General features: G+C 44.2%; 3 protein-coding genes across 6 annotated transcripts; 2 read left to right on the top strand and 1 right to left on the bottom strand.

Moving 5' to 3' along the window:
* Positions 1–677: 677 nt before the first annotated feature.
* LOC117858561 (ubiquitin carboxyl-terminal hydrolase 4) lies at positions 678–5,703 on the top strand. Its single transcript, XM_034741647.2, has 6 exons — positions 678–1,089; positions 2,760–2,876; positions 3,444–3,542; positions 3,913–4,089; positions 4,303–4,484; positions 5,077–5,703. The coding sequence occupies exons 1-6, from the start codon at positions 832–834 to the stop codon at positions 5,507–5,509; spliced, it is 1,266 nt and encodes a 421-aa protein (XP_034597538.1). The 5' UTR covers positions 678–831; the 3' UTR covers positions 5,510–5,703.
* Positions 5,704–5,868: 165 nt separating this feature from the next.
* LOC117858571 (UDP-N-acetylglucosamine transporter ROCK1) lies at positions 5,869–10,139 on the top strand. Of its 3 annotated transcripts, none has more exons than XM_072293615.1 (7): positions 5,869–6,353; positions 7,065–7,113; positions 7,201–7,427; positions 8,169–8,367; positions 8,442–8,585; positions 9,532–9,592; positions 9,692–10,139. In XM_072293615.1, exons 1-7 carry the CDS (start codon positions 6,232–6,234, stop codon positions 9,745–9,747), a joined length of 858 nt encoding a protein of 285 aa, XP_072149716.1. In that variant the 5' UTR covers positions 5,869–6,231; the 3' UTR covers positions 9,748–10,139. The 3 variants fall into 3 exon arrangements, with proteins under 3 accessions (XP_072149716.1, XP_072149715.1, XP_034597548.1); XM_034741657.2 differs by having other exon boundaries at positions 5,890–6,353; positions 9,532–9,606; XM_072293614.1 differs by lacking the exon at positions 9,692–10,139 and having other exon boundaries at positions 5,878–6,353; positions 9,466–9,599.
* An 869-nt stretch (positions 10,140–11,008) lies between these two features.
* Positions 11,009–14,838, bottom strand: LOC117858546 (cryptochrome-1). 2 transcript variants are annotated; one of them, XM_034741637.2, is made up of 5 exons: positions 14,007–14,838; positions 13,220–13,435; positions 12,410–13,116; positions 11,485–12,319; positions 11,009–11,287 (listed from the first exon to the last, which is right to left on the bottom strand). In XM_034741637.2, exons 1-4 carry the CDS (start codon positions 14,356–14,358, stop codon positions 11,498–11,500), a joined length of 2,097 nt encoding a protein of 698 aa, XP_034597528.1. In that variant the 5' UTR covers positions 14,359–14,838; the 3' UTR covers positions 11,009–11,287; positions 11,485–11,497. The 2 variants fall into 2 exon arrangements, with proteins under 2 accessions (XP_034597528.1, XP_034597521.1); XM_034741630.2 differs by having other exon boundaries at positions 11,502–12,319.
* Positions 14,839–26,593: the final 11,755 nt, after the last annotated feature.

Genomic DNA, 26,593 nt, shown 5'->3' with positions numbered 1-26,593 from the left:
TAAGAATTTCAATTGTTATTCATAGGGACAAAAGTCTTCCCTATTATCATAGTGTCCAGAGGCAAAGGACCATTTTTTCTGTTAGCATGCAGCGCTATCATAGTTTAAAATTTTTGGCAAGTTTCTCTTACCCTAATCCTTGTCATAAGTCATTCTTCGTCGTCCAATTAGCGGTATTTGCACCATCTTCTACTTCATCCACACGGGATCGTTTTTCTTCATCAGCCTTTCCTCCAAGGTTAGTCTCAGTATACAATTTTATTACATTCTTATCAAAACTGAGAACATGATAATCGAGCCCAATGGATATCATGAGGATGAAACTTATCTCTCATATGATGAAACTTTCCCTCCTCTTTCCTTATAATAACCTTGCCAAATCAGTAATTTTGCTGTTGTGATATAAAATTTAATGCGGTGGAAATTCATACGAAACTCCTCGCCTAAGCTCCAAATTCCCGCTTTTCCGACTCCGAAAATACCAATTCCTAGGTTTTATAATACTTTTTTATAATACTTTTATGAGCGATAGATATATCAAATGTGATATGGCTCAATAGCAAAGTCAAATTTGGATACACACGGAGAAGCAACCTTCTCATCAGAAAAGAAAAAAGAAAAAAAGGGATAATGAAGTCATAAAACCATTTTTCTTAACAGGCATCGTGACAGTAGTGACATGCTCGATTGCTCGCGCTCCCTCCTTCCCACCGCCTCCGTCTCGATCCCTCCACCCCTCCTGCCTTTCGCATAGTCAGACGCCTCCTCCTGACCTCCTCCGCCGCCTTCTGCCGCCGCGACGCGCGTTGGCCGAGCCGCCGGAACCCTAGCATGGCGAAGACGGCGCGATCGCCCACGGCGGAGGCTTCCCCGCCGGCGGCCGCGGAGAAGCACCGCTCCGGCTCCGCTGCCGGGTCGGGGCTCCGGTCCCTCGCCAGCGCCGCCTCCGGGTGGTGGGACCGGTGGGCGGTCATGGGCTCCGGCCTCTCCAAGCTCGAGCGGGCCTTCGGCGACCAGTTCCCCGAGGGCGAGCGCTACTTCGGCCTCGAGAACTTCGGCAACACCTGCTACTGCAACAGCGTCCTCCAGGTGAGGTGACTGCCCCCCAATTTTTTTCCCCTAGAGCTCCGTTTGTGATCGCGCGGGGCGCGCTAGTGGGCGCGTTGACCCGTTCGCAGCGTGCTCCGTCGCAATCGGTTCAGTTATGATTGGAATTCTGGTGAAATTTTGGTTAGGCCGTTGCTTTAGAAACCGTTAGGGTGGCTTCGTTTCAGCCTTTGAGGTAGGCGTCACACATTCTGTTTGTTCTAGGTGGTGCCGGTGTAGGCATGTAGGCGACCAGTAAGTGGATTTGAATTCGTTTAGGTGCATGGGAGCATGGGCGACTCCAATCAATATGTTTGTGTTTATCCCATGATAGGATTTTGGATAACAGGATAACGTGGTGATTGACATGTCCAGTCGTATTCTTGATTCGTTGTATTTGTAATTCATTCCTTAATCCAATTGGTGGTTTCTTTATATGGCTCACAAATTTCTGTGCAGGGGCATTTCACAACAACAGAACAACTGTCATTAAATTCGTGGCCTTGCCTTTAAGTACAGCTGCAGTTTAGGATCCTTATTCATGCATGAATGCATTCTTTCTTTGATAACATGGATCTCATCCCATGGTACCATGGAATCTGGAACTGATAAGGTGTTAAGATGGGATATTGGACATGCCAAAATAAATTGTTTATTGTGCACTGATATCTTATTAAGATGTAATTCAAGTGTCTTTAATATTCCTGATGCATTGCTAAGGTTTATGGTTCTAGAAGACTGGGATGCTTGCTATATGGAAGTGGGAACTAATGGCATTTGGATTAGGGGAGCAATGGGATTATTACTAATAAGTAACATCTATTGCAATTAAGTCCTGCTTAGTTATCCTTATGGATAGCCATGGGTATGCCGTATGCATGAAGAGGTACTGCAGTTTGATGCAAATATACAATGCATTGAATCCAAGGTGTTTTGGTATCATAGGTGCAATAGTTTGTTATTCATGTGGAGTTATAAATGTTAGCAACAGGTATTCCTTTAAGTTGCAGATGCAGTTAGTTTTTAATCCCTCGTTCCAAAAAATCAAAGTGGATGAATGCTGCAGTTAATTTTTCATGGTCTACCACATTATCATACATGTTGCTGCTATTTGATTTGACATATCGATCAATGAATCGATATGAACTTAGTTCTCTTCCCCATGTTTTGCAATGACGCAGCAAGCCATTGTTTGTCAGATCACATGCTTGTTAGATGTTCAATTTTTGTGGATTAGTGTAGAACACTCAGGAATACGATTGGTGCTGTTTAATGTTTTAACCCAGGAAAAATGGTGTCATATGAATGCAGTTTAAAAAAGCAAAATATAATGCAGCAAGCGATGGTTGACTGTTCCTGTATTGGCTGTTTGGCAGCATGCAGACCTTCTGTTGTTAACCTGCGGCAGACCATTGTTGATGGCCTTCAGTATTCTCCGGGCAGTGTTAGCTTATAAAGCTAAAAAAACTGTTACCAAAAGAAGTTTTATCTATTGTATCTTTCAAAGCATTAGTATTCATACAATGTTTTCGCCATTTGGTTTAGACTAGCACGCGTCCTAAGCACTGATTATTTACCAATGCTTACTAGAACTACTAGAATTCGTTATCACATGGTGCCACATTTTAGGGTGCATCACTGATGGGGATTACAAAATTATACCCTTTTTTCAGGCACTTTATTATTGCACTCCGTTCAGGGAGCAGTTACTGGAATACTATGCCAAGAGCAGAAATGTTGAAGATGCTGAAGAAAATTTGTTGACCTGCCTAGCAGATCTTTTTTCACAGGTGAAGAAATATAACCTCCCATTCAGTTGGTATTCCACTTTGTCTTACTTCTGATTATGAAATGAATTGATATACTAATAAGAATGGTTCTGGCCTTCTGGGTAACTTCATTTTCCTTTGGACCTAGAAAATATTCTATGCAGTATATTGCTGTTTTTCATGCATCATAGAGTGATGTAGTGTTTTATGAGACACATATCATTAACCTCGTGATTTCTTGCAATTTCCAAGAAATGATTGGCACTAATTGCATAGTATGTACAAATTGATTATTATATAGTTGTTTGCATTATCTTGGCTCTGTGCACTGCTTGTTGATGATTCTGTATTGTTTCGCCTAACTCATTTTATAGCTCATCTGGAAGCTACATTACATTTTTTTCTATTACTGATTACTTTAGAACACCTGAACATTTGGTAACATTGCGACCTACAATTGAAGCAAGAGGTTTCCATGAGCATGATTGTGACAGATTGGTACTTCATGGGTTTTCCCATGTGACAAGAAACATACTGCAGAGTGCAGACTGTTGTTCTTCAAATGATAATGTTTTATATTTTTTGCAGATAAGTGCATCAAAGAAAAAAACTGGTGTTATCGCTCCAAAACGTTTCATTCAAATGGTTAGGAAACTGAACGAATATTTTCGCGGTTACATGCATCAGGTAACTTGCAGATGTTTAATAGTGGTACCACATCAGGGCAATCGCATTGGCAGATTATAAACTTAACCTGATTATCTTATTCCTGCCTCGGGCATTTATCAAGTATGATTTAGTAATGCAAGCTCAGCCTTAGCTATTTGTATGACCTGCATCTCTTTTGTTGCACAATACATGAATCTTAAGAAGAAACTCTCTCCTTTCATTCATCTGATTTTTGGAGTCGGCTCAATTTCTGTCCCTTTGTCACCTTCAGGAAAAATGAAAATGTTTAAAAATAACGCTTCTCTTTCCATTCTATTTGCTTATATTTTGATGAGATAAGAGAGTAAACCTTCCAGAAGTAACATATCTTTTCTGTTCTGCTTTGTAGGATGCCCACGAATTTTTGAATTTCCTACTGAATGAAATTGTTGATATCCTGGAAAAAGAGACTAGGTCTGCGAAGGTTTCTCCCGAGACCACATCTCCTGAAAAGGTCTCTAATGGGGCAGCTGTGAATGGAGTCAGAAAAGAGCCACTGGTTACATGGGTACATAAGAATTTTCAGGTAACTAAAACTAAATGTTGATTATTTTTCATCTAGTAAGGAATTGAGCCTAGCTCGGTTAGAAAAAGGTGTGTTTACACTTACCAGTTACCACCCAGGTTTGGGTGTCCCTTCAACTTGAATCTGGGTGGCATTCTTCTTCTTTACTGTAAAAGACACGCACTCTCTTTTTCTTCTAAGGATTTTGTGCACAGTTACCCTTTCTCTTTGCAGGGTACTTTGACCAATGAAACCAGATGCTTAATGTGTGAGACAGTCACTGCAAAGGATGAGACATTTTTTGACTTGAGCGTTGACATTGAACAGAATAGTTCACTCACAAGCTGCCTGAAGAATTTCTTTTCCACTGAGACTTTAAATGCGGATGACAAGTTCTTCTGTGATAAGTGCTGCAGGTAACGGAGCTAGATGCCATTTTGATATCATAATGTTCTGTCTCTTTGTTGTGACAATGTGGAGCCCTTGGTTCGTTTGCTTGCTGATATGTTCAATCCTTGTGTTTCTGTTCATTAAGTTTCAACTACTTAAATCCAGATAGTTTAGAAAACAGATCCAAACTGCTACTCTGTTTCCCAAGCTGAAACAAGTAAGCAGCTTTTCTCACTCCTAGATTGTTACGATGCAACAACTGCACCCCCTCCCCCAGTCTTCTTTTCACAACACCTTTTCTTCTCCACATCCCAATATTTAACTAATTTGGCATTGAACCCATTTCAGAATTTGTTCTGTTACAGGGATCACAACAGACTACATGTAAAGATTGCATTGGAGTACAAGTGACACTAAGTTTGTGCACCCATTTCTCATTAGGAGATTAGAGTTTCCAGATTCAACTAGGATCATTATTCATTAACCTCCGCCTAGGTAGATGAGGTGGAAACATGCTTTGGGGATTACCATGTGGTCATGTGGGAAGGAAGAACTATGCACTTAGCTTTGATTTCCCTGTGACAAGTACTGAATTCAAACTTTTGGTTTCTGATTCAGTTTGCAAGAAGCAGAGAAGAGAATGAAGATTAAAAAGGTGCCGCAAATATTGGTGATCCACCTAAAGCGCTTCAAGTTCATCGAGCAGCTTAACCGGCACAAGAAGCTGTCTTATCGGGTGGTTTACCCCTTGGAGCTGAAGCTCAGCAGCAACTCTGATGATGCTGACTGCGAGTACTCCCTCTTCGCCGTGGTGGTGCATCTGGGTAGCGGCCCAAACCAGGGACACTACGTAGCCAAGATCAAGAGTCACGACCACTGGCTGTCCTTCGATGATGACAATGTAGAGATGATCCCTGAGTCCACCCTGCAGACGTTCTACGGCTCTTCTCGTGAATATTCTGGCAACACGGATCATGGCTACATCTTGTTCTACGAGCGCGTTGGTGGGAATTGTGACGAGAAGGCCGACCCTCCTGAGGGTAGCGTGTGACCTTAGGCATTGGATCTTGTGTGGTTTAGTGTACATATGATTTAGCAAACTTTAAATTGATAAAGAGTGTGAAGCTGCTGTCCATTGGTGTACAAAAGTAAAGTTTTTTTCCCCTGAGCACGAAAAATGAGAGGCTAGTTTGGACTTCGGAGTTCAGATTGAAGTTGTTATAAAGGAGCAATCCATTTGATTTTGTTTTGAGGGTTTTAATTTGGCACAGCATTTGTTCTGAATTGACATCAGATTGCTCACTGTTCTTGACTACGCTACACCTATCCTCGTGTCAGGAACCAGCTCTTTCTTTCTTTCTTTCCTTTGAAAAAGAGTTCTTTCTATTGTTGTCCCTTCTCTCTGCTGTGTTAAACCCATGAGAACCGGAGTACATTTTTTTCCTACGAAAATTTTCTCTGCATTCAGACCATGTTTATGAATCCCTTCCGAATCCAAATCTGAGCTCTAAATAATCCACTTGCGCACGCGCAATTCCTGAGACGTGGGAGCGACTTGGCCAGCGTGCTCGTCGAAGTCGCCCTCATCCTCCTCTCCCCTGTAATCCTGTCCCCTTCTCTGCTCCCTGCTTCCTCATCGAATCAAAATCAAAACCAAGGGAGAGACGAGTAAACCCGGGCTCGGTAAGGAAAGGACAGAGCAGGGGCGGATCGCCGGCGGTCGGGCGCATTTTGGTGCCTTGATCGGAAGCGAGCGAGCGCGGCGGAGACCGGATGGGCTCGTCGTCCACCCCGGCGGCGGCGGGGGTGCCGAGCCGGCGCAAGGTGGCGCTCTACCTCACGCTCCTCACCCTGCAGTACGGCGCCCAGCCCCTCATATCCAAGCGCTTCGTCCGGTAAGCAAGCGCCTACCCACCACCCCCTTACCCGTCCCTTGCTGCGCCGGCTAGGGCGACTCGATTTGGAACGAAAGGCACGCGAATTTAATGGCAAATACTGGAATCTCTCACCTTGTGGTGGCAGTTTTAAGGTTCGATTTCCTTACAGTGAGACATGTACAATTTTGGAGTAGCACTAGTGCACTACAAGCGAATTCACCTTGGTCACCATTTCATGATCCCGGGGGAGCGTTTGTGGGAACTGAGACAAGTTGGTGAACATCCACATTGTAGAGGCGTAGGAACATATGCCGTGGCCTTTTAGCTGTTCTGGGGAAATTGGCGATCCATTTGGTCAGATTAGAATGCTGCTTATTCTGGTTAGGCTGTTATGATGCCCCAGTGGGACTCAGTGTTTGTTAATAAATTAGATATCTAATAAATTTGCTTGTTCCAGATTAAGCAGTACACACAGATAGGTTGGTTTATGTAACCATGTGTAGATGAAATGGATGGACACAACACCGATTCTTTGATAATAACTTAACTGTCCCATGAAAAATGTATGAGTTAAAAGCCAATTGTTCAGCAACGCACATTCACAATTTTTGAGGTGTAAGGTTTTCTGTTATTTATGAGCTTGCATTCTTTCCTCAGTTATTTCTGTCATGAAATAAATTTAGAACAAGTACTATTTGACTGTGCTAAACCCCTTCTCCATTGCTGCAGCCAAGATACTATAGTGACCTCACTAGTTCTTGCCACTGAAGGAGCAAAGGTCTGGTACTAGATTATGTTGTGCTCAATATGAAAATATGACATGTTCTTCACCTGGGCGCTTCTGATTTTCTTTGCATCTGTATAGGTTATTTGTGCAATCATTTTATTGATTGCAGAGGGTGGTCTGAAAAAACAGTTCAGTAACTGGAGTCTCACTGGATCATTGACCGCGTCTGGACTGCCTGCTGCCATATATGCATTGCAGAATAGTCTGTTGCAAATATCATACAAGAATTTGGATTCCTTGACCTTCTCAATTCTTAACCAGACCAAGCTTTTATGGACGGCATTTTTCACATATCTTATTTTGGGGTATGCCCTGTTAACACCTCCTATTTGCATTTTAGTATCTTGAAAATATTCAGAATGAAGATCTCATGAAAAAATAAGTACCCAAATATGTGTGCAAGAATTATACTTTGAACTTACTTAATTTGTTGAATACTTGGGAACATTTGATCCTTTGAATGTTGTGTTGAGACCAAAACATGGAAAGACAGACACCTAAAACTTGTTGGTCGCTTTAGAGTTGAACTGGAACATTGGTTGATGATCCGGAAGCCCACATGACCACTACGTATATTTTGAAGAAGTCACGAAACTAATGATTTTACCAGCCAAAACATGCTTTCCTAGCTCAACTGAACCATCAGAAAATGAAGGGAAATAAGTCAATAACACCTCAGTTCATGTACCCACTTTCTTTACCTGTAAGTTACCTCAAGGATTTGGAGAACTAGTCATGGTTAGTGGATATGGAGAACAAAATCCTAGCATGGAGCTTCGTCCTGAATTCCACTTGAGATAGAACTAGCACATCGGGGACCAGTCAATTTGATGGTCTATTTCCTGGGTAGGTTGTCTTGGGAATTAGAGCTGGGATTTACAGTGCTTACTACATGAAACTTGGACCTTCTTTTGTGTTCATTTAGAACTGCTACCTTGTGCATTTTTGTGCTTCATTGACCATATCACGTGGTTAACTCTGACTGGACAATTTTCTGAAGTAAAGCTGTCAATCATTAGTTTGATTACGTTTTGCAAATCTTGCAGGCAAAAGCAATCATCCAAGCAAATTTTAGCATTAACCCTCTTAATTAGTGCTGCTGTTCTTCTAAGTGTCGGGGAGAGTAGCAGCAAAGGTTCAAAGGGTGGTAGCTCTGATTATGTCTTGCTCTACGGGATCATTCCTGTTACAGTCGCATCAATGCTGTCTGGGTTGGCCTCTTCACTGTGTCAGTGGGCATCCCAGGTTGAACTTACTTACCATGTTTATTTTCCAGGATACAACTTAGGTCACTGCTAACATATTCCATAATAGTGCAGGTTAAAAAGCATACGTCTTATATGATGACTATAGAGATGTCCTTTATTGGAAGCCTGTGCTTGTTAGCAAGCACCTATCGATCACCAGATGGAGAAGCCATCAGGAAATATGGTTTTTTCCACGAATGGACTTTGTGGACCGCGGTGAGTACTCTCTGCTATTCCCTTTTTTCTCCTCTCACTGTTGGGTAAAGCCCTGGACATAACCAAGTTGTGTGCCCTCAAAAATCATGAAGTTGTAGCTGTAAAATCTAGTTTCAGAGAATAAATCAACTGGGATGGCTAAAATGTAATATCACATTGGATGCCATAATGTGATGCAGCTGTCAAATCACTTGGATTCAGTAATCAGTACAGCCTTGCCTGCATCATGTGCATCATGCCTTCTAATCAGTACTAAGCTCAACCACTGCAAAGTTGTTTTGCCTTTTTGGAAACAAGCTATTATCAATATGACTGGAATACTGAAAAAATACCAATTTGGACCTACGAGGGATTCTGATCTTCTGCTTTGTGTCATAATGGTGCCATAGTACAGTACTTGGGCTGGAAATTGGCCTTTAAGAATAATTAGCAGTTGTATACAGCAATTGAATCTGGAAAATACTATATTTTTTGTTAATCTAGAACATCAATGAGTTGTTAAGGTAACACAGCAACATACTAGGGTAGCAGCTAATCTAAACATTCGAATTTTCAACGGATGGTTCGTGGATGAGACACCTGTCAGTGCACCCCTGCCATTTTAACCTTAATAATTATTAACAAAGTTCTTTTCCATCTTGATGTTTGCATCCGTTGTTAGATTTGTCTGAAATAGCCAAATAGGTAAATATTGATCTTCCTGGATCAACCTAAGATGTTGCTTCGCTATTTTTAATGCAAGTTTACCGTTTCTTTCAAGGGCCAAATTATCAAAATAAGCTTGTTTCTCTTTATGGTTCCATTTAGTGGCAATCTTTTGAAGGCACTGATTTAAATCTTGAATTGACTGAAAAGTACATCTGTAACATACCCCACACAGATGGAAGCAAAGCTGCAATAGATCTTCATTGATATTTGGGACCCTAAACATCATTCTGTACCTCAGGTACCGGTCTTAATGAATGCTGTGGGTGGAATTCTTGTTGGTCTTGTCACAACTTACGCGGGCGGTGTTAGAAAGGTAAGTGCCTAAACTGACACTAAATGGAACACAACCATTGCTTTCACTTACATCTGGGAACTTGACTGACCTGTTTACTTTTCAGGGTTTTGTTATAGTATCAGCCCTCCTTGTAACTGCACTGCTACAATTTATATTTGATGGGAAGCCGCCATCACACTACTGCCTGATGGCATTACCACTTGTCATGACAAGCATATTCATTTACCAGAAGTATCCATATGCTGATAGGAAGAAGAAAGATTGATAAGCATACTTGTCGAGAAGGGAAAGTTTCCATCAGCGGGACGCAACGCTAACCTCATTTTCATCCACAAGAGTATGGAATTTGCACTGTCAAGTGGGTCAACTGTGACTCATGAAGGGTTGTCTATTCATGGAGCTATGTATCATTTATCTGCTGATTTGTATAGAATTAAACTAGTAGGGCGCTAGCCTGGAATCAATTTCAGCAGACAGTTGATATTTAGCTTGCATGTAACTTGCTTCTCAAGGGTGGTTTTATATTAATGAAGTGTTTACATATACAGCTATCTATATTTTCACAGCACGAGGAACCCAGCCTATCTTCACATATTGTCATTTAGATTATTTGAACATGAAGAAGTGTATCTTCTGAATTTTTGTTGATTCTAGCAAACAAGTTTTAAATCAATTATTTCATTATGGGGTTTCATGTCCCCTGCCTAATCCAATCCAGATTGTTTGCTTGTCAATTGGCATGCCCATGCTATGGTTCCCACTGTGCCAGGGCAAAGTGACATGTGCAAGAAGTGCAGTGGTCCCAGCTAATGGTAGGGTGGTTGCGATCTGATTTATTAATTATCCGTGTTACCTCCAGTAACATGCTCCCTCTGTATTAAAATATTTGTCGCTGTTGTTTCCTCATGACGTTTGACCATTCGTCTTATTCAAAAATTTATTGTAAATATATGAAAAGATAAGTCAAGCTTATAATACCTTTGATGATAAAGTAAGTGGCAAACAAAACTAATAATACTTGCATATTTTTCTGAATAGAACGAATGGTCAAATGTCATGAGAAAAAGTCAATAGCGACAAATATTTTGACATGGAGGTAGTATCTTGAGGTAGTATCTTGCTGTTTTCAGCTTCTCATCGGATGCGCAAGGCTGGTTAGATTACTTTTGTTATACTTCTTGTAAATCTCATTGGCTGCCATCCTAAATTGTCACCTGTCTGTCTTTCAGATCACCTGATTGTTTCCCCAGTGTACATGGTGAAAGGTTTCAGCCAACTTCTTTATTGAGGCAAAGAAGAAGCAGATATGGTCGGTGTGACACCATCACATTTTACCTCAGGGTGTTCCCTTCACAATAGCAGGTAAAATCTACATCTACCAAACTGAGAACATGCCTCTGTGATGACTACAATAACCAGATAGAAAATGAACCTGATGCTAGAATAACTCTTATCTGATGAATAATACAGATCTTGTGGACAACTAGCAACCTATACCACAAAGTTCTATAGTACTAGCTTCACATAACCATTATTGCATCCAGGAAGCTGCATGACTGATGACTTGCATGCACACCAAGACTAGAGATGCACAAAATGTGATAATTTACATATGTAATTCTCTCTTCAGAACTCCTAACCAATTAAATCTGGACAGGCGGACACACGGCGTCAATTATCCACTTCCCACCCTGTTGTCCTGCATTTCGAGATTCATAGAGGAAAAAAAAACAGATCGTTAGTAGGCATTTGGAATGTTCTACTCAGCTACTACACACCAAATTCTAGTTAATTATCAGTTTAACAATGAGTTTACACTTCACACAACTACTCTGAAGCTGTAAGCTGCAATTTTCAATATAGGACAGAATGCAGTTTTCTGTGAAAATAAGTTACCGTGCATCTGAACTCACAATGACTGAGAGAGTTGACTCCAGTTCATCATCGTATGTGATTGCGGGTGCCTGTCCAAATAATTCCTACTGGAAATGTCAGCCTCATCAGCAGCATAAGGATCAGAATGTCCTGAAGCTGCCGGTGGTGACCAGACCGGTACCACTCCACCTTCTCTGCCCGTCCAGCTGCTCGATGCCTCTGAAACCGATGGAGCAACACCTAGCACCCGGTGTGTGTTGTTCTGAAAGTTATGCTGCTGATGATTGCCATTCATCCTGACAGCATTGGCAGTGCCACCGTCAACCGTTTCTTCCCTCTCCGTCCGAGGCTGCAAATGCATGTTTGATGGCACCTCCGGCCTACTGTCCTCACTGATGTTGCCAAAATCCGCAGTGAGTTCTGTTTCAGCTCTAATGAATGAAGAAGTCATGCTAGGCACCATCTGATCTTCTCGTCTCCGACCAGCCATCATCGGTGTCTGGGTAGCATGTCGGACCGGTTGTCGGTCCACTTCCATCTGTAATTCTTGAGGGAAGGCGATTGGTGGCACATCCGAGGAGTCGCCAAGGCCTTCTTCCATTCCATTTTCCATCGCAGCCCGAGAGGCCGCCTCAAGCTCCCACATTTCTGACAGGGCATCCTGTAACCTGGAATTGGCTGCATCTAACTCAACAATGGGGCGAGGATAGTTGGAGCCTAGCTCAACTCCCGCAGCTTGAAGCACAGACTCAGGTGCATCCCAGGGGTGGTGTATCCATTCCGTTGGCAACCTCGCCAGCTCTGGTAGCCATCGCCGGACATACTCCCCATGTGGGTCAAACTTGTACCCTTCAAACTGAAAGCATTGCAAAATTCAGCTTATACAATTCATCATCATGCTGCTTTACCCATCAAAAGATCTCATCAAATGAAAGAGCTCAAGTACCTGAGGGTTGTCGATGCGGTCAAGCTCACGGCCATCAGGGAGGGACCCGGAAATGTACTGCCAACCTAGCGCGTCACTCTCGAGGTCAGCATCCAGCAAGGTGTCCCAGAAATACTTCATCCCCCAGCGCCATGGCAACTGGAGCACCTTGACAAAAAAACTCGAGACCACCACACGTATGCGATCGTGCAGCCACCCAGTTGCCCAGAGCTCCCTCATGCCAGCGTCGACAAGAGGGTAGCCAGTTCTCCCCTGCCTCCAAACCTTGAAGTATACCTCGTTGACGACCCAAGGGAAGAACCTGAGGTGCGACAGGAGCGGCTTCTCATGGCTGCAGGGGTGATTGAAGGTGAGGTACCTTGAGTACTCCCGCAGGCCGATGGAGCGGAGGAACAGAGTGCAGCTCTCCTCGCCAGCGTGGTTGCCTTCGTTGCTCCACATCAGCTGCTTCATCCGGACCTGATGGAAGACCTTGCGGACGCTGAGCTCACCGAAGTGCAGGTATGGGGACAGCAGGGATGTGCTCGCGCTGTCAGCCTTCTTGTGATTCACAGAGTAGTCGATCAATGGGCCATTGAGGAAGGCAGTAAGCGCCTTGTCAGCATTCTGCCACCCCGGTGACCATGCCCGTGCCAGCAGCGCATTGCTTCCCCTTTCGGACTCGTCTTCAAATATCAGCTCGTCGGATGGGCACCTCGACAAGTCACCTGTAGAGCTCAACACAGACAGCATTTTTTCACATCAGTGATTGATCTCCAAGAACCATTACATTATCACCATTAGAACTCTGCAGGTGAAGCATTTCAATACCTGAATTGATCCTCTTGGGCGGCAGCAGTGGCGCTGCAGGGTCGGGCATGCACAGGCACCTGTTCCAAAAGGGTGCGAACATGGTAAAGGGGCAGCCGTCGTCGTCGAGGACCTCCCACGGCTCGTACAGAAGGTCGGAGTTGAAGGACTGCACGGTGATGCCCTCGGCCGTAAGCAGCTCCTTCACGCGGTGGTCCCGGACCAGCGACAGTGGGTCTGCACGGCAGGCACGAGACAACGATCGGTGAGCAAGGGCAGGCCATTCGTGTCAGCCGGCCCAGATGATAAGGTGCTAAAAACTTTTGATGACGGTTCTTGGGAGAAAAACTCAACGAAGAAAAGAAGCAGGTTGGTGAGTACCAGTGGCTGGGTGCAAGGACTTTTTGGAATTAAAGAAGGGGACGGCGACCAGGTGTTCAGCCAGTGTTTTTGATGGCAAAGTTTGTAAGGCAGGATGCTAAGCTTGGAGTTGGTTGGCGTGTGGAGTAAGGGAATTAAGGTATGAAATATCCATTAATGGCAGACACAAGGCCATACTGTTCATGGAAAGATCCTCTTAAAAGGAAAAAACAAACCCCCCTCGGTTTTACTATTTGGATCATGAAGGGCTGGATCTCTCTCATGGCTTCAACCAGAACAGAGCAAGGCTAGAAAACCCAGATAAAAATCAACTATGACACGAACTCAAGGTGAAATTCGCATATTCTCTTGTTGCAAGAACAGCAGCAACAGGCAGCAAGACGTAGCAACAACATCCAGACTCCAGAGTGAGAGGGAGGGGTCGAACCGTAGAGGTGGTTGAAGAAGAGGTGCGTGGCGCCGGTGCTGCGGACGAGGTCGAGCAGAGCGACGACTGCGTCGTCGGAGCGACGGGTGACGAGGCGGCTGGCCCCGAGCCGGCGGAGCGAGGCGTCCAGGTGCTTGAGGCTCTGGCTGAGCCACCACCGGGACACCCTGCCGGGGTAGTAGGCCCCGTCCTCCTCCGGCGCCCACACGTAGGCAGGCACCACCTCCCCGGCCTTCCGCGCGGCCGCCGCCAGCGCCGGGTTGTCCTCCACCCGCAGGTCCCGCCTGAACCACACCAACGTCCGCACCCCCGCCTCCCCGGCGCCGCTCATCGACGACTGCGACGCTGACATGGCGCCCAATCCGGCACGGCTCGCCAAGAATCCCCCAAGATAGTAATCAGTTACTGGCTCCCGGCCAAGAAGATCGGCAGCAGCTCAAGAACCTGTGGAGCAGCCAAGAACAAGCTCCTGGCCCTCCGCTATGATGAGCTTCTCGCGGTGAGTGAGGATTTCCAGGAACTGTGGAAAAGCTGGACTGGATTGGCCTCTTTTCTTCAGAGAGCCTCCAGTTGCAGTGAAGATTGAGTAATCTGACCAATCTCCTCCTCTTTTCTCAGATTAAAAAAAAACCAGAGTATTTTTTTCCTTCTGAGAATCGATGATGGCGCCGATGTTGCAGAAAGATTGGCCGGGGCTCGTGAGTCTTGGTTGGGGGAGAGGCGAGGTGTGGTCCAATGGAGAGGGTGGCCTGTGGATATTGGGATTGGTTGGTTTGGATTTGTTCTCGCCTTTTCCTCTAGACCATTTATCTCCTCGCGCTCCCCTGCGCTTGGCCTCTCCCATCTCCTATAATAATATTCCCTCCCCATTTTTGTTTCCCTCCTTTTGTGTGAGAAAAGAAACCAGGGTTGCTAGATTCCCGTGGAATTCTTACCTGGCCACTGGCACGTGGGGCCTTGTTGGCGCCCAGAACTTTTCTTCTACTAGCGCCTACTGATTAGCCCGTTTCACCAAAGGCATGTTTATTAATAATTTAATAATCCTCCGATCACCCATTTTTCCATAGGCAGCAGAGGACATGCTACACGATTTTTATTATTCATAGTCATAGCCGTAATGGTTTTTTTATTTTCATTTTGGCGGAAGGTGACTAGGTGCGCCTCATTAGTTCGGAGTGGGAAAGAGTTGATGGTGTAAAGTTCACCAGTCGCACCGCACTGTAAGGTTATAGTACTAGGCTACTAGCTAAACTCTCCAAAAATTGTTATGATAATAATGTAGCCATTTTGGTGCTTATTTCCGTTGTCCGTGTACTGTGAGTCTGGATTTAACTCTTTTTTTTCCCCTTATAGTACACAGCTCCCGTGGCTGTTTGTTAAAAAGAAAAACTAATCACCCAAGTTAAATTCTAGTAACAGTTGTACACAATACACATATGGAGGCAAGGATTTGGAAAGTGAAAAGGTATGGATACATATCCAAGGGCCGCATCTGTAACTTTGGTTGATTAGTGGTGGAAATTCGATTAAATTCATCCTCCAAATTTTGGTCCAATTAGTGTGTGGTGAGTAGGCAAAATTTACTCGCTGATTGCAGGATTGCAAAGAAAGTCAACACATAGGTAGCACAAATGACGAAAAGGAAATCCCAACACATTAGTAGTCCAAAAGGAATATTATATACGCCATACAAACTTGCATACTTGTATAAATACATAGGTATATAGTCCATGCCCGTTGAAATAGAAATGGATGATGCATCATCTATGTGTAACAATGGCTGCAACTAGAATTCGTTAGCTTACATAAATGTTTCAGTTTGGTTGAGAAAAATAAGAATTGATCGTGACCCTATGATTTCAAATTCAAATTTTAAATTTTGCACGTTTCTACTGGATTCTTTTTTTTCAACAGCTAGGGTCGGTACGCCCGGTTAATAATGTCGAGAGTCGAACCCCGGCCCTGCATGGAGGTAGTTGCCGAGGACAAGGGCCTGCTTGGCAACAAATGGCTGCAGCTGCTGCAGCCGCTGCACGCAGCCAGTAGCCGCTACAGGAGCTCTCTGGCCCCTGCCGCCTGCATGACTTGCGCCTGGGGATGGTTCAACGGAAAAGAGGATGCTTTACCTAGCAGCAGCTCTGCTACTTGTGCGTGCAGCCGTTCAGCTGGGCTGCAAACCAGCAGCCGCAGCCGGAATCGCCTAGTAGGTTATTTTAAGCATCTAGCTAATGCCTCACTTATGATGCTATAAATGCCAACGTTGATCAATATCTACAAGCACTTTTAGACCTTATTATTAAACCCACATGTACATCAGTGGGACTATAAGGTATTCCGTTCATCCAGCTAGCTTTGACCCACCTGTTTGCATCTAACGACCCACGACGCAGTTGAGCTTGCTCAATTGGTTTTCGTCGATCTTCGTGGCTCGCACATGGAGCTCAACTGAATCACTTAAATATTCAGATCCTAGATCTCCAAACATAGGTTGCAGTACTTGCCTACTTCCTTCATTCCAAATTATAAACCGTTTTGTCTTTTTTAATTCATAGAATTTATTATACACTTAGATATACTCTGTGTTTAGATGCATAATAATTTCTATACATCTAGAAAAAATAAAATGACCTATAATTTGAGATATAATTTGAGACGGAGGGAGCAGATGCTACTATCAGGTTTATCACAGTACTTACTAATCATAGTATCATCATTTAGTTACTGCTTCATTTTTTATTTTTTATTTTTTGCACCAGCACATAGCAGGTCGCACGCACTTGCGCCGGTGAGAAAAATCCTGCCGGGAACGAGGGCGACCGTGCGGTACGCTACCGCACCACCGGCTGCTGCTAAAAGAAGGGCCGCTTGGGGATCGGCCACTAGCTAGCTAGGGCACTGATCGATCAGCTCCTCCAAGTAGCGAGCAGGCGGTCAAACGCTCGTACGATTCGGGTTGCTTGCTTTTACCGACAACTTGGCCCGGTTAATTGGAATCGTATATATCTTTGCATCGGGAGAGCATTATTATGTGCTGGCAACGTCGTCCATCGACCAAAGGAGATAAGATTTACGAGTCAGCATAGCTCCCCATCGCATGCATTTGCTAGCTAGCGCCGGTACTAGGAAGGGTTTACCACATGTGTTGCCTTCTTGCTGCTCCTTGTCGTCGTTGCTGTCCTGTCGTGAGAGAGAGAGAGAGAGGAGAGAGAGAGAGAGAGAAACCCGGCGCGCTTGACACATTGAGCATCGATCTGTTTCGCTCTGTCGCCGTCGATCGGGAGGGCTTATTATGATTTTAATCTGTTCGGGAACAAAGACGATTCCAGCGATCCACTCTTCGCGACTCATCCATCCGGCTCCAGAGCGAGAAGAAGAAGTTGCAGCGCCGGCTAGCTGTTTCGGTATACTGTAGCTAGCTGTGGACATTTTAGAACTTTACAGCAAAAAATGATGGGTTACGTGTGCTCTACCTTTACCTATATATGTATAGTCTTTTTTTTTTGCGAAACCATATATATGTGTAGTCCTCCTCCCAGGAATATACCATGTAGCGGAGATTTTGGATGTGCTATGTTTATGCATCGAAACCGCATGACAAAAATGAAATTAAACGTACTTGAAGATGGATCTTTTCAAAAGCAAAACAATGGTTGTTTAGGATGCCATGCATGAGCTAAAAGTCAAAGGGAAAAAAAAGGATGGATGGAGTCTGGTTATAGTCCGAAGTCTAATCCACATGAGCTAGGACTGTTGAAATAGTTGTTGTTCGGGCGTCTATTTCGAGTGTAGTTTCTACATGCAAAAAAGAAGTGGTATAAGTTAGCTTGGACTTTTGGAACTTTTGCATGCAAGAAGACGGGGAAGTTGCGTGTGGGATAGTTATAGTGTGCCCCATAATATAATAGTGGGATTTTGATGCGATATTCGTGCATCTGACGCGTAACAAAGTTCAAGTACTTGTACATGCATGAGGGGTGTGATTTCAAGTTCGGACACGAGAAACATAACCAACCTAGTTTAGATACGCTCGACTTATGACATGTACGAGGGGTGATTGTTTATTTTTTCCGATCCACCGGTACAGACGCAGACGCTCACAAACACGCACGCACGCAACCCTACCCCTATAAGCGCCTCCGAAAGATTGAGCCGGCAAATCCTCAAGATTGACGGAATCACCACTGATACCTCGTTGTCGACGGGTACGTCGCCTACCACTGAAAGAATAGCGCCAGTTAAATCCTTAAATGAATCCAGGAAAATGCGAGTACCCGTGCTGAATCAAGGACTCGAACCCGTGCGGGCAAGTTCCACTATAAGTAAACTTTACCAGCTGAGCTATGCTCAATTTGCAAGGGGTGACTGTTTATGATACTTCTCTTTTATAAAAGAATAAAAAGAAACATAGAGTTTTTTATTTATTTGTATTCAAAATCTAGTCCACGAGCTAGGACAGTTGAAAATGTTGCTTCTCTTTTGAACGACTAAGCTAGAGTTTGTACCCATTTCATTAAATTGAGTAGGGGATTCCTTTTTTTTGTCCATCCCAATGGTAGTGTCTATAGTCTTTAATGTTGTTATGGTTTTATTCCAGCAATAGATCGACTTTGTTGTGTCAGGGTAACAACATTGTACCTTAAGATTTCGGCACTAGCAGCCATATGCATCTTGATATGGTACTATAAATTGAATATTTGAGTTTGAAACTTGATAAACAGCTTCTACGCTCAGCACCTATCTCATCAGCTGAGTTAGTAACGGAGAAGAGTGGTCCAAGCATATTGTGCGGCCTTTTTGTTCACACCTTAAACTAAGTTGATTTTTTTCTAAGAAAAAACACAGATGAAAGGAAATGTTATCCAAATAAAGGATTATGTTTTAGGTAGATCATTTAGTGCGTACAAATAAACTAAAATACCCAAAAAAAACACTGCCTTCATTCATTTAATTTACTCACTGGCCTCGGAAATAAACAAACTACTAGGAGACGCAGACAAGTACACCGTAGATACCAGAGCACCTAATCTAATAAGCCATGACCACGAGAGAATCGATCCAAACCGCCAAACTGGCACGTGGGTTTGCACCTAACCCAAGCGCGCGCGCTCTCCCCTCCCCCCCTCCCTCTCCAGCTTTCCCTGGCCCATTTCTCTGATCACTCCAGCGTCCCAATCTGCTGCTGCTAACCCTCCTCCTCCCCCCACTGTGCACTGTCTTATATACAAAGCGCAGCGTGTGGTGAGAATCGCGCGCATTAGGACCACATCGCGGCGGTGTTTGCCTCCCAGCCACTCGTTCCCCGGGGACTGCCTCCCAGCCACTCGTTCCCCGGGGACGCGCGCACGTCCATTCTCATGTTTTGTTGTTCCTCGGCCCATGACTTTCTGTCGATGTAGGGAGATGGCGGCTTTGCTTGCTCAGCCTGCTAGGTTAGATTCGGATAATGATCACGCATCATGTCCCGGCTGTGCCCACAAATATGGCATTTCTTTAGATTATTGAGGTTCATATGACTGCCTCCTTAATGAAATAACTGGACATAAACAGTTTTAAATTTTGTCGGCCTTCTTTGTTTGAGATTTCACTGGTGCTGTGATTTCCTAAATTATTTGCTACTCCCTCCGTCCCAAATTACTATTCGTTTTGACTTTTCTAGATACATAATTTTTGCTACAGACCTAGATACATACATATCTAATTACGTAGCAAAAATTATGTATCTAGAAAAAATCAAAACGAACAGTAATTTGGGACGGAGGGAGCAGTTGGTTAAACTGAAAACTAGCTAGTACCGACAGATTTTGTCATCATAGTTGTCAATACATGCCATGATTATTGTCATAGAGCAGATTTGAGCACGTACAAAGATCTGCAGTATGGGCATCGAAGTGGCATACGGTCTCGTGTGACAGCTCAGACGTGCCACGTGCCCATGTACGGGCACTGGCTGCTTTTCCATTTTGTGAAACCGTGGTCCCTGCGTTTTCCCTTTCTTCTTCATGTTCCATGGCCCACTGGGATAGCAAGAGGAAGCACTGGATTGCACATTTAATTTAGGCAACGAGCTTGACAGCACTGGAGCACATTTAATCATACGTTTGTTAAATGTAGGGTGTTTGGTTTGTTAATTATTCCACCAGAAGTCTGTCCTATGATTTTAGGATACACTAGTATATAAGTAAAAGTCACCATCTCTATTATATTAAATATTTAAACGTGCTCGTAAGGAATGATATACTCCCATATGGTAATGTGAATTGACCTATTTTATTCCTGAAATAAATAATGTGTGTCAGGTTCAGAATTAGAATTGATACCCATCCAGAGATGAACTGGCCGCGATTTAGATTGTGGAGAGCTAATAATTACTGCTTCCGCATCGGGCGATGCCTTAAACATTATCACTGCAGCACGGAGCTGGAAATGAGAAAAATTAACAAATACATTACGTATTATATTACTCTGTTCAAAACAACGATAAAGGATGCAAGCAAATAAGCATGTCCTGCATCCATAGCCTAAACAGATTCTTGTTAAAATTATAGAATTTAATAACCTGATAGATTGCGAAACTATTTTTCGATACAAACTATACATGTTGTTGACGGGCAGCTTTCCACCGGATTTTGTAACGTCCAGGTCGTGGGCTAATGGACCAACAATTTGGAGTACCATGCATGTAGCTTTAGGACTTTAGTCCCAAATTGGAAATGAAGAATGAGTGAGACCAATTTAAATAGCTAGCTTTAGGAAGCACTACAACCTTAGGTTTAACCCTTTTACGTGAAGTGAGGACAAAAATGTAAGCATGTTGCAGTGTAAGTGTGAGTCTACACAACGTGCAGAGTGGGTATGAGTCATTTTTCTAGGCTAGATTGTTACAATTTTATCCAAAACGTTGGGGCAAATAGCAGAGTTTTTCTCTTGTTTTAAGGCAAAACTACGTGGGAATTGACGGGTTCATCCATCCACAAGTCTAGTACGTAGTACAACTCAGCACGAGCGAGTAGCGGCCTGGGCAACGAGCAAGAGCGACGCGGCACGGTTGCAAAGGGTAGCGATCGCGGCACGGTTGCAAAGGGTAGCGATCGCTTAGCCCTCAAGTCCTCCTCTCGGCTTGACCCATCATCATATTATTATTATTTTAAATGGAGCAGCTATAGTCCAAAATATTGAAAGGACAACGTATTAAGTAAATATGAATATTTAATTTTCTTCAGATAATAATTCTTAACTTTTACCAATGTTGATCAGGTTGTTGCTTCTCAACTGTGTATATGTTCATTTGTTAAAATGAATCAAAATTTAGTTGCTTCTCACCTGTGTATATGTTCATTTGTTAAAATGAATCAAAATTTAGAATTACACCATTGGTATTATTGAAAGACTAAAGTCTATAAGGGAGACTAAGGGAGACTCTGGGACTTTAGATTTTCTATGCAGTTTTGCTTGTGTATTGAACAACTGTATAGAAGCACGTTTGTTTCTATTAATTTAGCCCATTATCCCTTTCTAAACAGGTACATAAGGCTTTAAAAAATATTTATGCCAAACTCCCAAAATGTATTTTTAGTATTCCTTCCGTCCCAAAATACTATTCATTTTGGCTTTCCTAGATATATAAATTTTGCTATGTATCTAGATATAACATATATTTAGATGCATGTCAAAAACTATGCACCTAGAAAAGTCAAAACGAATAGTAATTTGGGACAGAGGGAGTATGTATTAACATGTTGATTTTTTTAACCCGAACAATGCATATATAATCAAATATGTAAAAAAAAGGGAAAGTAAACTTATCTATTGTATATAAAATTAAATATTCCTAATTAAAATTAAATTAATATGAAGACATAACATTAATTTGCTAAACATTCAAGGTTTTAGTCTTGGTCCAATACTTTACCATTGCGACGCGAATATCAATGATAAAAAAATAATGCTCAATAGTTTATTTGTACGTGAATATACACTGATTGGAAGCACCAATTTACCAAGTCAGCAAGAACGAGGAACGCGACGGGTGCCGTAAAGGTAGGTACCTGTAGTCCTGGCGAAGCCAAGCCGTGAACCTTTTTTTTCTCTAGACGGGCGACGGGCCTGCACGCGCGTGCCCCCTGCTCCCCTGGCCTTGGCTCGGCTCTATCCTGAGGAATCGATTCCTCCTCTGCTCCCTCCGGATGACCTGCGAACCCCGATCGTTTTCACAGTAGCGCACCACGCCCACTCACTAAATGCACTGACCAGTGTCCAGGGTCCCATCGTTCCGAGGAACTGTGCAGGAAGGCCACTGCCGATGCTTGCGACGTGCGATGCGGTAGCAGCTTGAGCTTGGCACTGAATGCCCTCAGGATCTGCAATTAACTAAGGTCCCTCAGGCTGTGTGCAATTGATTGAAGTCGCTGCTCCGTTGGTTAATCGCAGGGGGATTGGACACAGCGGAACCGAACAAAATGCTTCTGTTGTGTGAGGCACTGCTTGTCCTCTAAAAACTCTTTCGGCACCTGGGTCTGGGTCCTCTGGGGTGGGTCAGGTTACTACCTCGATTCAGAGTAGACAGCCTAACCAACGCTTGGACTGACAGTCGGATGGTTCAGCCTCGTCTCCCCCAGACTCGAACAGTAGAGTGAAGTAGGGTGCAGGTCGACGAGATTTTTGTTTCCTCATCTCAAATACGCACGATGCAGCTTCTGGGCCTGTTCGCTTCAGCTTATAAGCCGGCTGAAAAGCTGAAATGGCTGATTTGTTGTGAGAGAAAAATATTATTTGGTGACTGATAAGCTGACTGAATAACCCTAAACCCTTTGCTCGTCCAGCATAGCTGCGGTAATTCTGCATTTGCTATTCAGATACGGATGCTGATACACGGTACCGACAATCCATGTCGCAAACAACCAAAGTGTAAAGTAGTAGCAGAGCGTAGCAGTAGCGTGAGTGAGTGCGTGTCTGACTCGGTGCGGGGACGGGAGGTGGCGGCTCCCGGCTGCGTGCCGTGTGAAAAGGAGCCCCGCGCCACGGCCGGCTGTCTGGGAGTGGGGAGAAGATCTCTTGGGATGCCGCGGCACTGATTGAAGGGAGCTGCAGACAAGAACCAGCTAGCCCACGTGACGGCCGATGGCGCGGAAACTGATGTGGAGCACGACGAGCACGGGCCGGACACTGCTTGCTTGGAGGCTTGGAGCAATGGAAGCCGCATGGCAATTGGCAATACGGCATGGGCATGATGGGAGCCATCCCGACCTGCCCCAGGCTTGCCCCAGGCTCACCCAGCTTCCGGGTTCCGGCTGCAGGTGAGACCCAGGCCGAGTGGGAGATCGTATGGATGGACATTGCCGTCGTTCTCGGCTCCGCCCCTTTCCACATGTTCCGCGAGGGTTTTCGCGTGGGGTGTGCTGGGACCGCCAGAGCTGCCACGCGAAATCCACCACCGTGACGTCTAGTAACAGGAAGGTGATGTGGCATGTTTGTAGCACTTCGGGTCCGTTTGGTTACTTTTGCTTATTTTTAGCACGTGTCACATCGAATGTTTAGATACTAATTAGGAGTATTAAACGTAGGCTATTTACAAAAATCATTACATAAGTGGAGGTTAAACAGCGAGACGAATCTATTAAGCCTAATTAATCCACCATTAGCAAATATTTACTGTAGCAACACATTGTCAAATCATGAACTAATCAGGCTTAATAGATTCGTCTCGCCGTTTAGCCTCCACTTATGTAATGGGTTTTGTAAATAGTCTACATTTAACACTTCTAATTAGTATCTAAACACGGGTGCTAGATTTTTTCAGCCAAGCGGTTTTAGATCCAGCAACTCCACCATAGATCTGCTCCACGAAAACAGTGGATCCACCTCCAGATCCATGGATTTGGTGGAACACCTCAGGGTGCTCCACGAAATCAAATTTGGTGGAGTTGGAAGAAATTATCCACCACTGCCACTTGTTAGTGGAAAATGACCAGTTCGTTCTATTTCTTCGTAGCTTCCTTCTCTGCTTGCGCTACGGTGGCCGTGTCCCGCACGCCAGAGCGCTGTCTCGCCCCGCCGGTGGCCAGCGCGCCCCATCCCGCCCGACGGAGCCCTGCCCGCACCCGGCCGCCTGGCCGCAGGTGAGGCCGCGCCCGCCAGCGCCTCAACCGCGTGCGCAACAACACCAGGAAGAATATTTTTTTTTTATTCTGATGCATGGGTCCAAATTGCCAGTGAGATAAAGATAAGAGTGGAGCTGTACCAAATGCTTTTTGAGATCTCAGATCCACGGTGGAGCAGCTCTACGATGGAGCTAGCTGGATCTATGGATCTGGAGCTGTTTTTCAAAGTTGGAGCTCTACCAAACAGACCCTTAAATTATAGCTCGATTTATTAATCTTTGCCGTAAGCGTTTTTTAAAAAAAGAAAAGATATGTTAGCATCATTAGCACCCAAAACAAATACATTATCAAAATACATTCTATGATGGATCTTGTAAAATCAATTTGATGACGTACATGCTGGCCTATGAACTTGATCGAAATTTTACGGGTTCGACTTAGAAAAAGCTTTGTGATAGAGTTTCGTTATCGTTGTATAGCTTAGCTCAGTTGAAACATTCTCCATTTTGTGATTCTGTATATGTCTAGCTTTATATCTTCGTTACATTTTTAGTTTTGCATGAAAATTTAAATATAAAATTCTGTATTTGGATCGGTCTGCATCCAACTTCACTCGAATCACAAAATCTAACAGCCGCGAGCTAGTAAATGTTACGGCCTAAAATTAGGAGTTATTATGGGCCTGATTAGTTGGGCACCAAAATATGCCAAACCAAAATCAGGGAAAACCTAATAATTTTGACAGTTGTGTTTTGGCATCAAATCAATTGGGGGTAAAATTTTTCGGAAATCCTATCCAATCTTCTGGAAGATTTTTCTCCCTCACCTTATAGGGTTCGAGATTCGTGCAAAACAACTCACACCATTAGATCTCCACAACCCTAACACACATCACCCTACCCCTGCCTCCCCCCTGCCGTCGCAGCTTCGCTGTCCCACACCGCGCTGGCTTGCCGGCGCACTGCCGCGGCCCCACGCGGCCTCGCCGGCCGTCAGAGTCGGAGAAGAAGACCTCGCCAGCCATCGCAAACGGAGAAGAAGGTTGGATTCAACTTTTTCTGAAAAAATGTTGGTGGAAATTTTTCCCGAAAAATGTTGGTGCAACTTTTTTCGAATAAATGTTGGATTCAACTTTTCCTGAAGAAATGTTGCCTCAATTTTTTTCGAATAAATGTTGGTCCAACTTTTTGAAAAAATGTTGGTCCAATTTTTTGAAAAATGTTGGACGATATTTTTTATCGAATATTTTTCATTGGGCTATAATCAAATGGGAGGGTTGGGAAAGAAGATGAGAAAGAAAAAGATAAGGTTAAGATGAGCCTTGGTGGGCTGGAAGTTTCAAGCCGTATCTATCTATATAGGAGCCCCCAAAATTTTGGCTGCCACATTTTTCACTCAACCAAGTGCCATCCTTATCCTTTTGCCCAGATTTTGGCAGGTAAATTTTGGCATGACTATATTTTGGCATGCCCCAACTTTAGCTGGGCACATTTTGGTGCTAACCAATCAGGCCCTGGGGCCGTGCAGGGCCTTGGAATAAGGCTACGGCCCGTTCACGCTGAACCTTGGAAAGGATGGAGGCCCATCTTAATTCATGCTTTTCCTTTTTCCCATCTCAGTTCATGGTTCCGTTTTCTACTGATGATGCCAACTAATGTTCATATTGCAGTTTCTTATTGACCACACATCTATCGCCCCAATTAATAACTTAGGATTTGTATTAATAACAGGAACCAGATAAATTGCCCCAATTAAGAATGATGCCCCCAAAAAGTGAGGCAGTAATGTTTCTTTATGGCAGTAAAATGAAGCAAGGAAAACAAAAACCCGGCAATGAGAAGCAAAGAGCTTTCGAAGTATTAAACTACCCGTGGAGATTTGGAGGCAGAACTTGTGAAGTGTGCCTAGTGCTGCCTCCTAATCAGCATCCACGGACTTCGAGATCTCCGTAGTTTAGTCGAATTATTGAAGGTGGTGGTGGCCCAATTCCAAACCAACCCATTTCTTCCTTCTTTCTGGCGGGTGCTGCTGCCGCCTTGCAAAGCTTGTCCACTCCCACGTGACCGTCCACGAGACACGCGGCCCATCACCGAAAACCTTGCTGGAGACGCACCACTGACACGCTACAGCTCAACCCCTGACATGCGGAGCCAACATATTTCTTGGTCAGTTATGTCAGTGAAAGAGAGAGTATTCGGGTGGGGTGGCACAGAGACTCAGAGAGGGCGGCAAGTTGACTTCTACGACCGCCTCGCTTCGCGTCCGCACCCACGCGCCAAGCCGCCGCCAACTGTGCTTTTCGATCGGTCTTGCATTTTCTCACCCCGGCCCCTACGCTTGGAGCCCACTTTCATTTTCTTGTGGCGACATATGGTTATACAAAATTACATAAGACGCCACCCGCTAAGGGCCCCTTTGTAGGGCTTAAGGGAGCTTCGTCTTCAGCACTGCAGCGCACTGTAGTGCGTGCCGAAGCTGAAGCCAGGTAAG

The sequence above is a fragment of the Setaria viridis genome, chromosome 1 (genome assembly GCF_005286985.2).
Source record: "Setaria viridis chromosome 1, Setaria_viridis_v4.0, whole genome shotgun sequence".
Classification (NCBI taxonomy): domain Eukaryota; kingdom Viridiplantae; phylum Streptophyta; class Magnoliopsida; order Poales; family Poaceae; genus Setaria; species Setaria viridis.
This window is presented reverse-complemented; position numbering and strand designations above follow the sequence as displayed.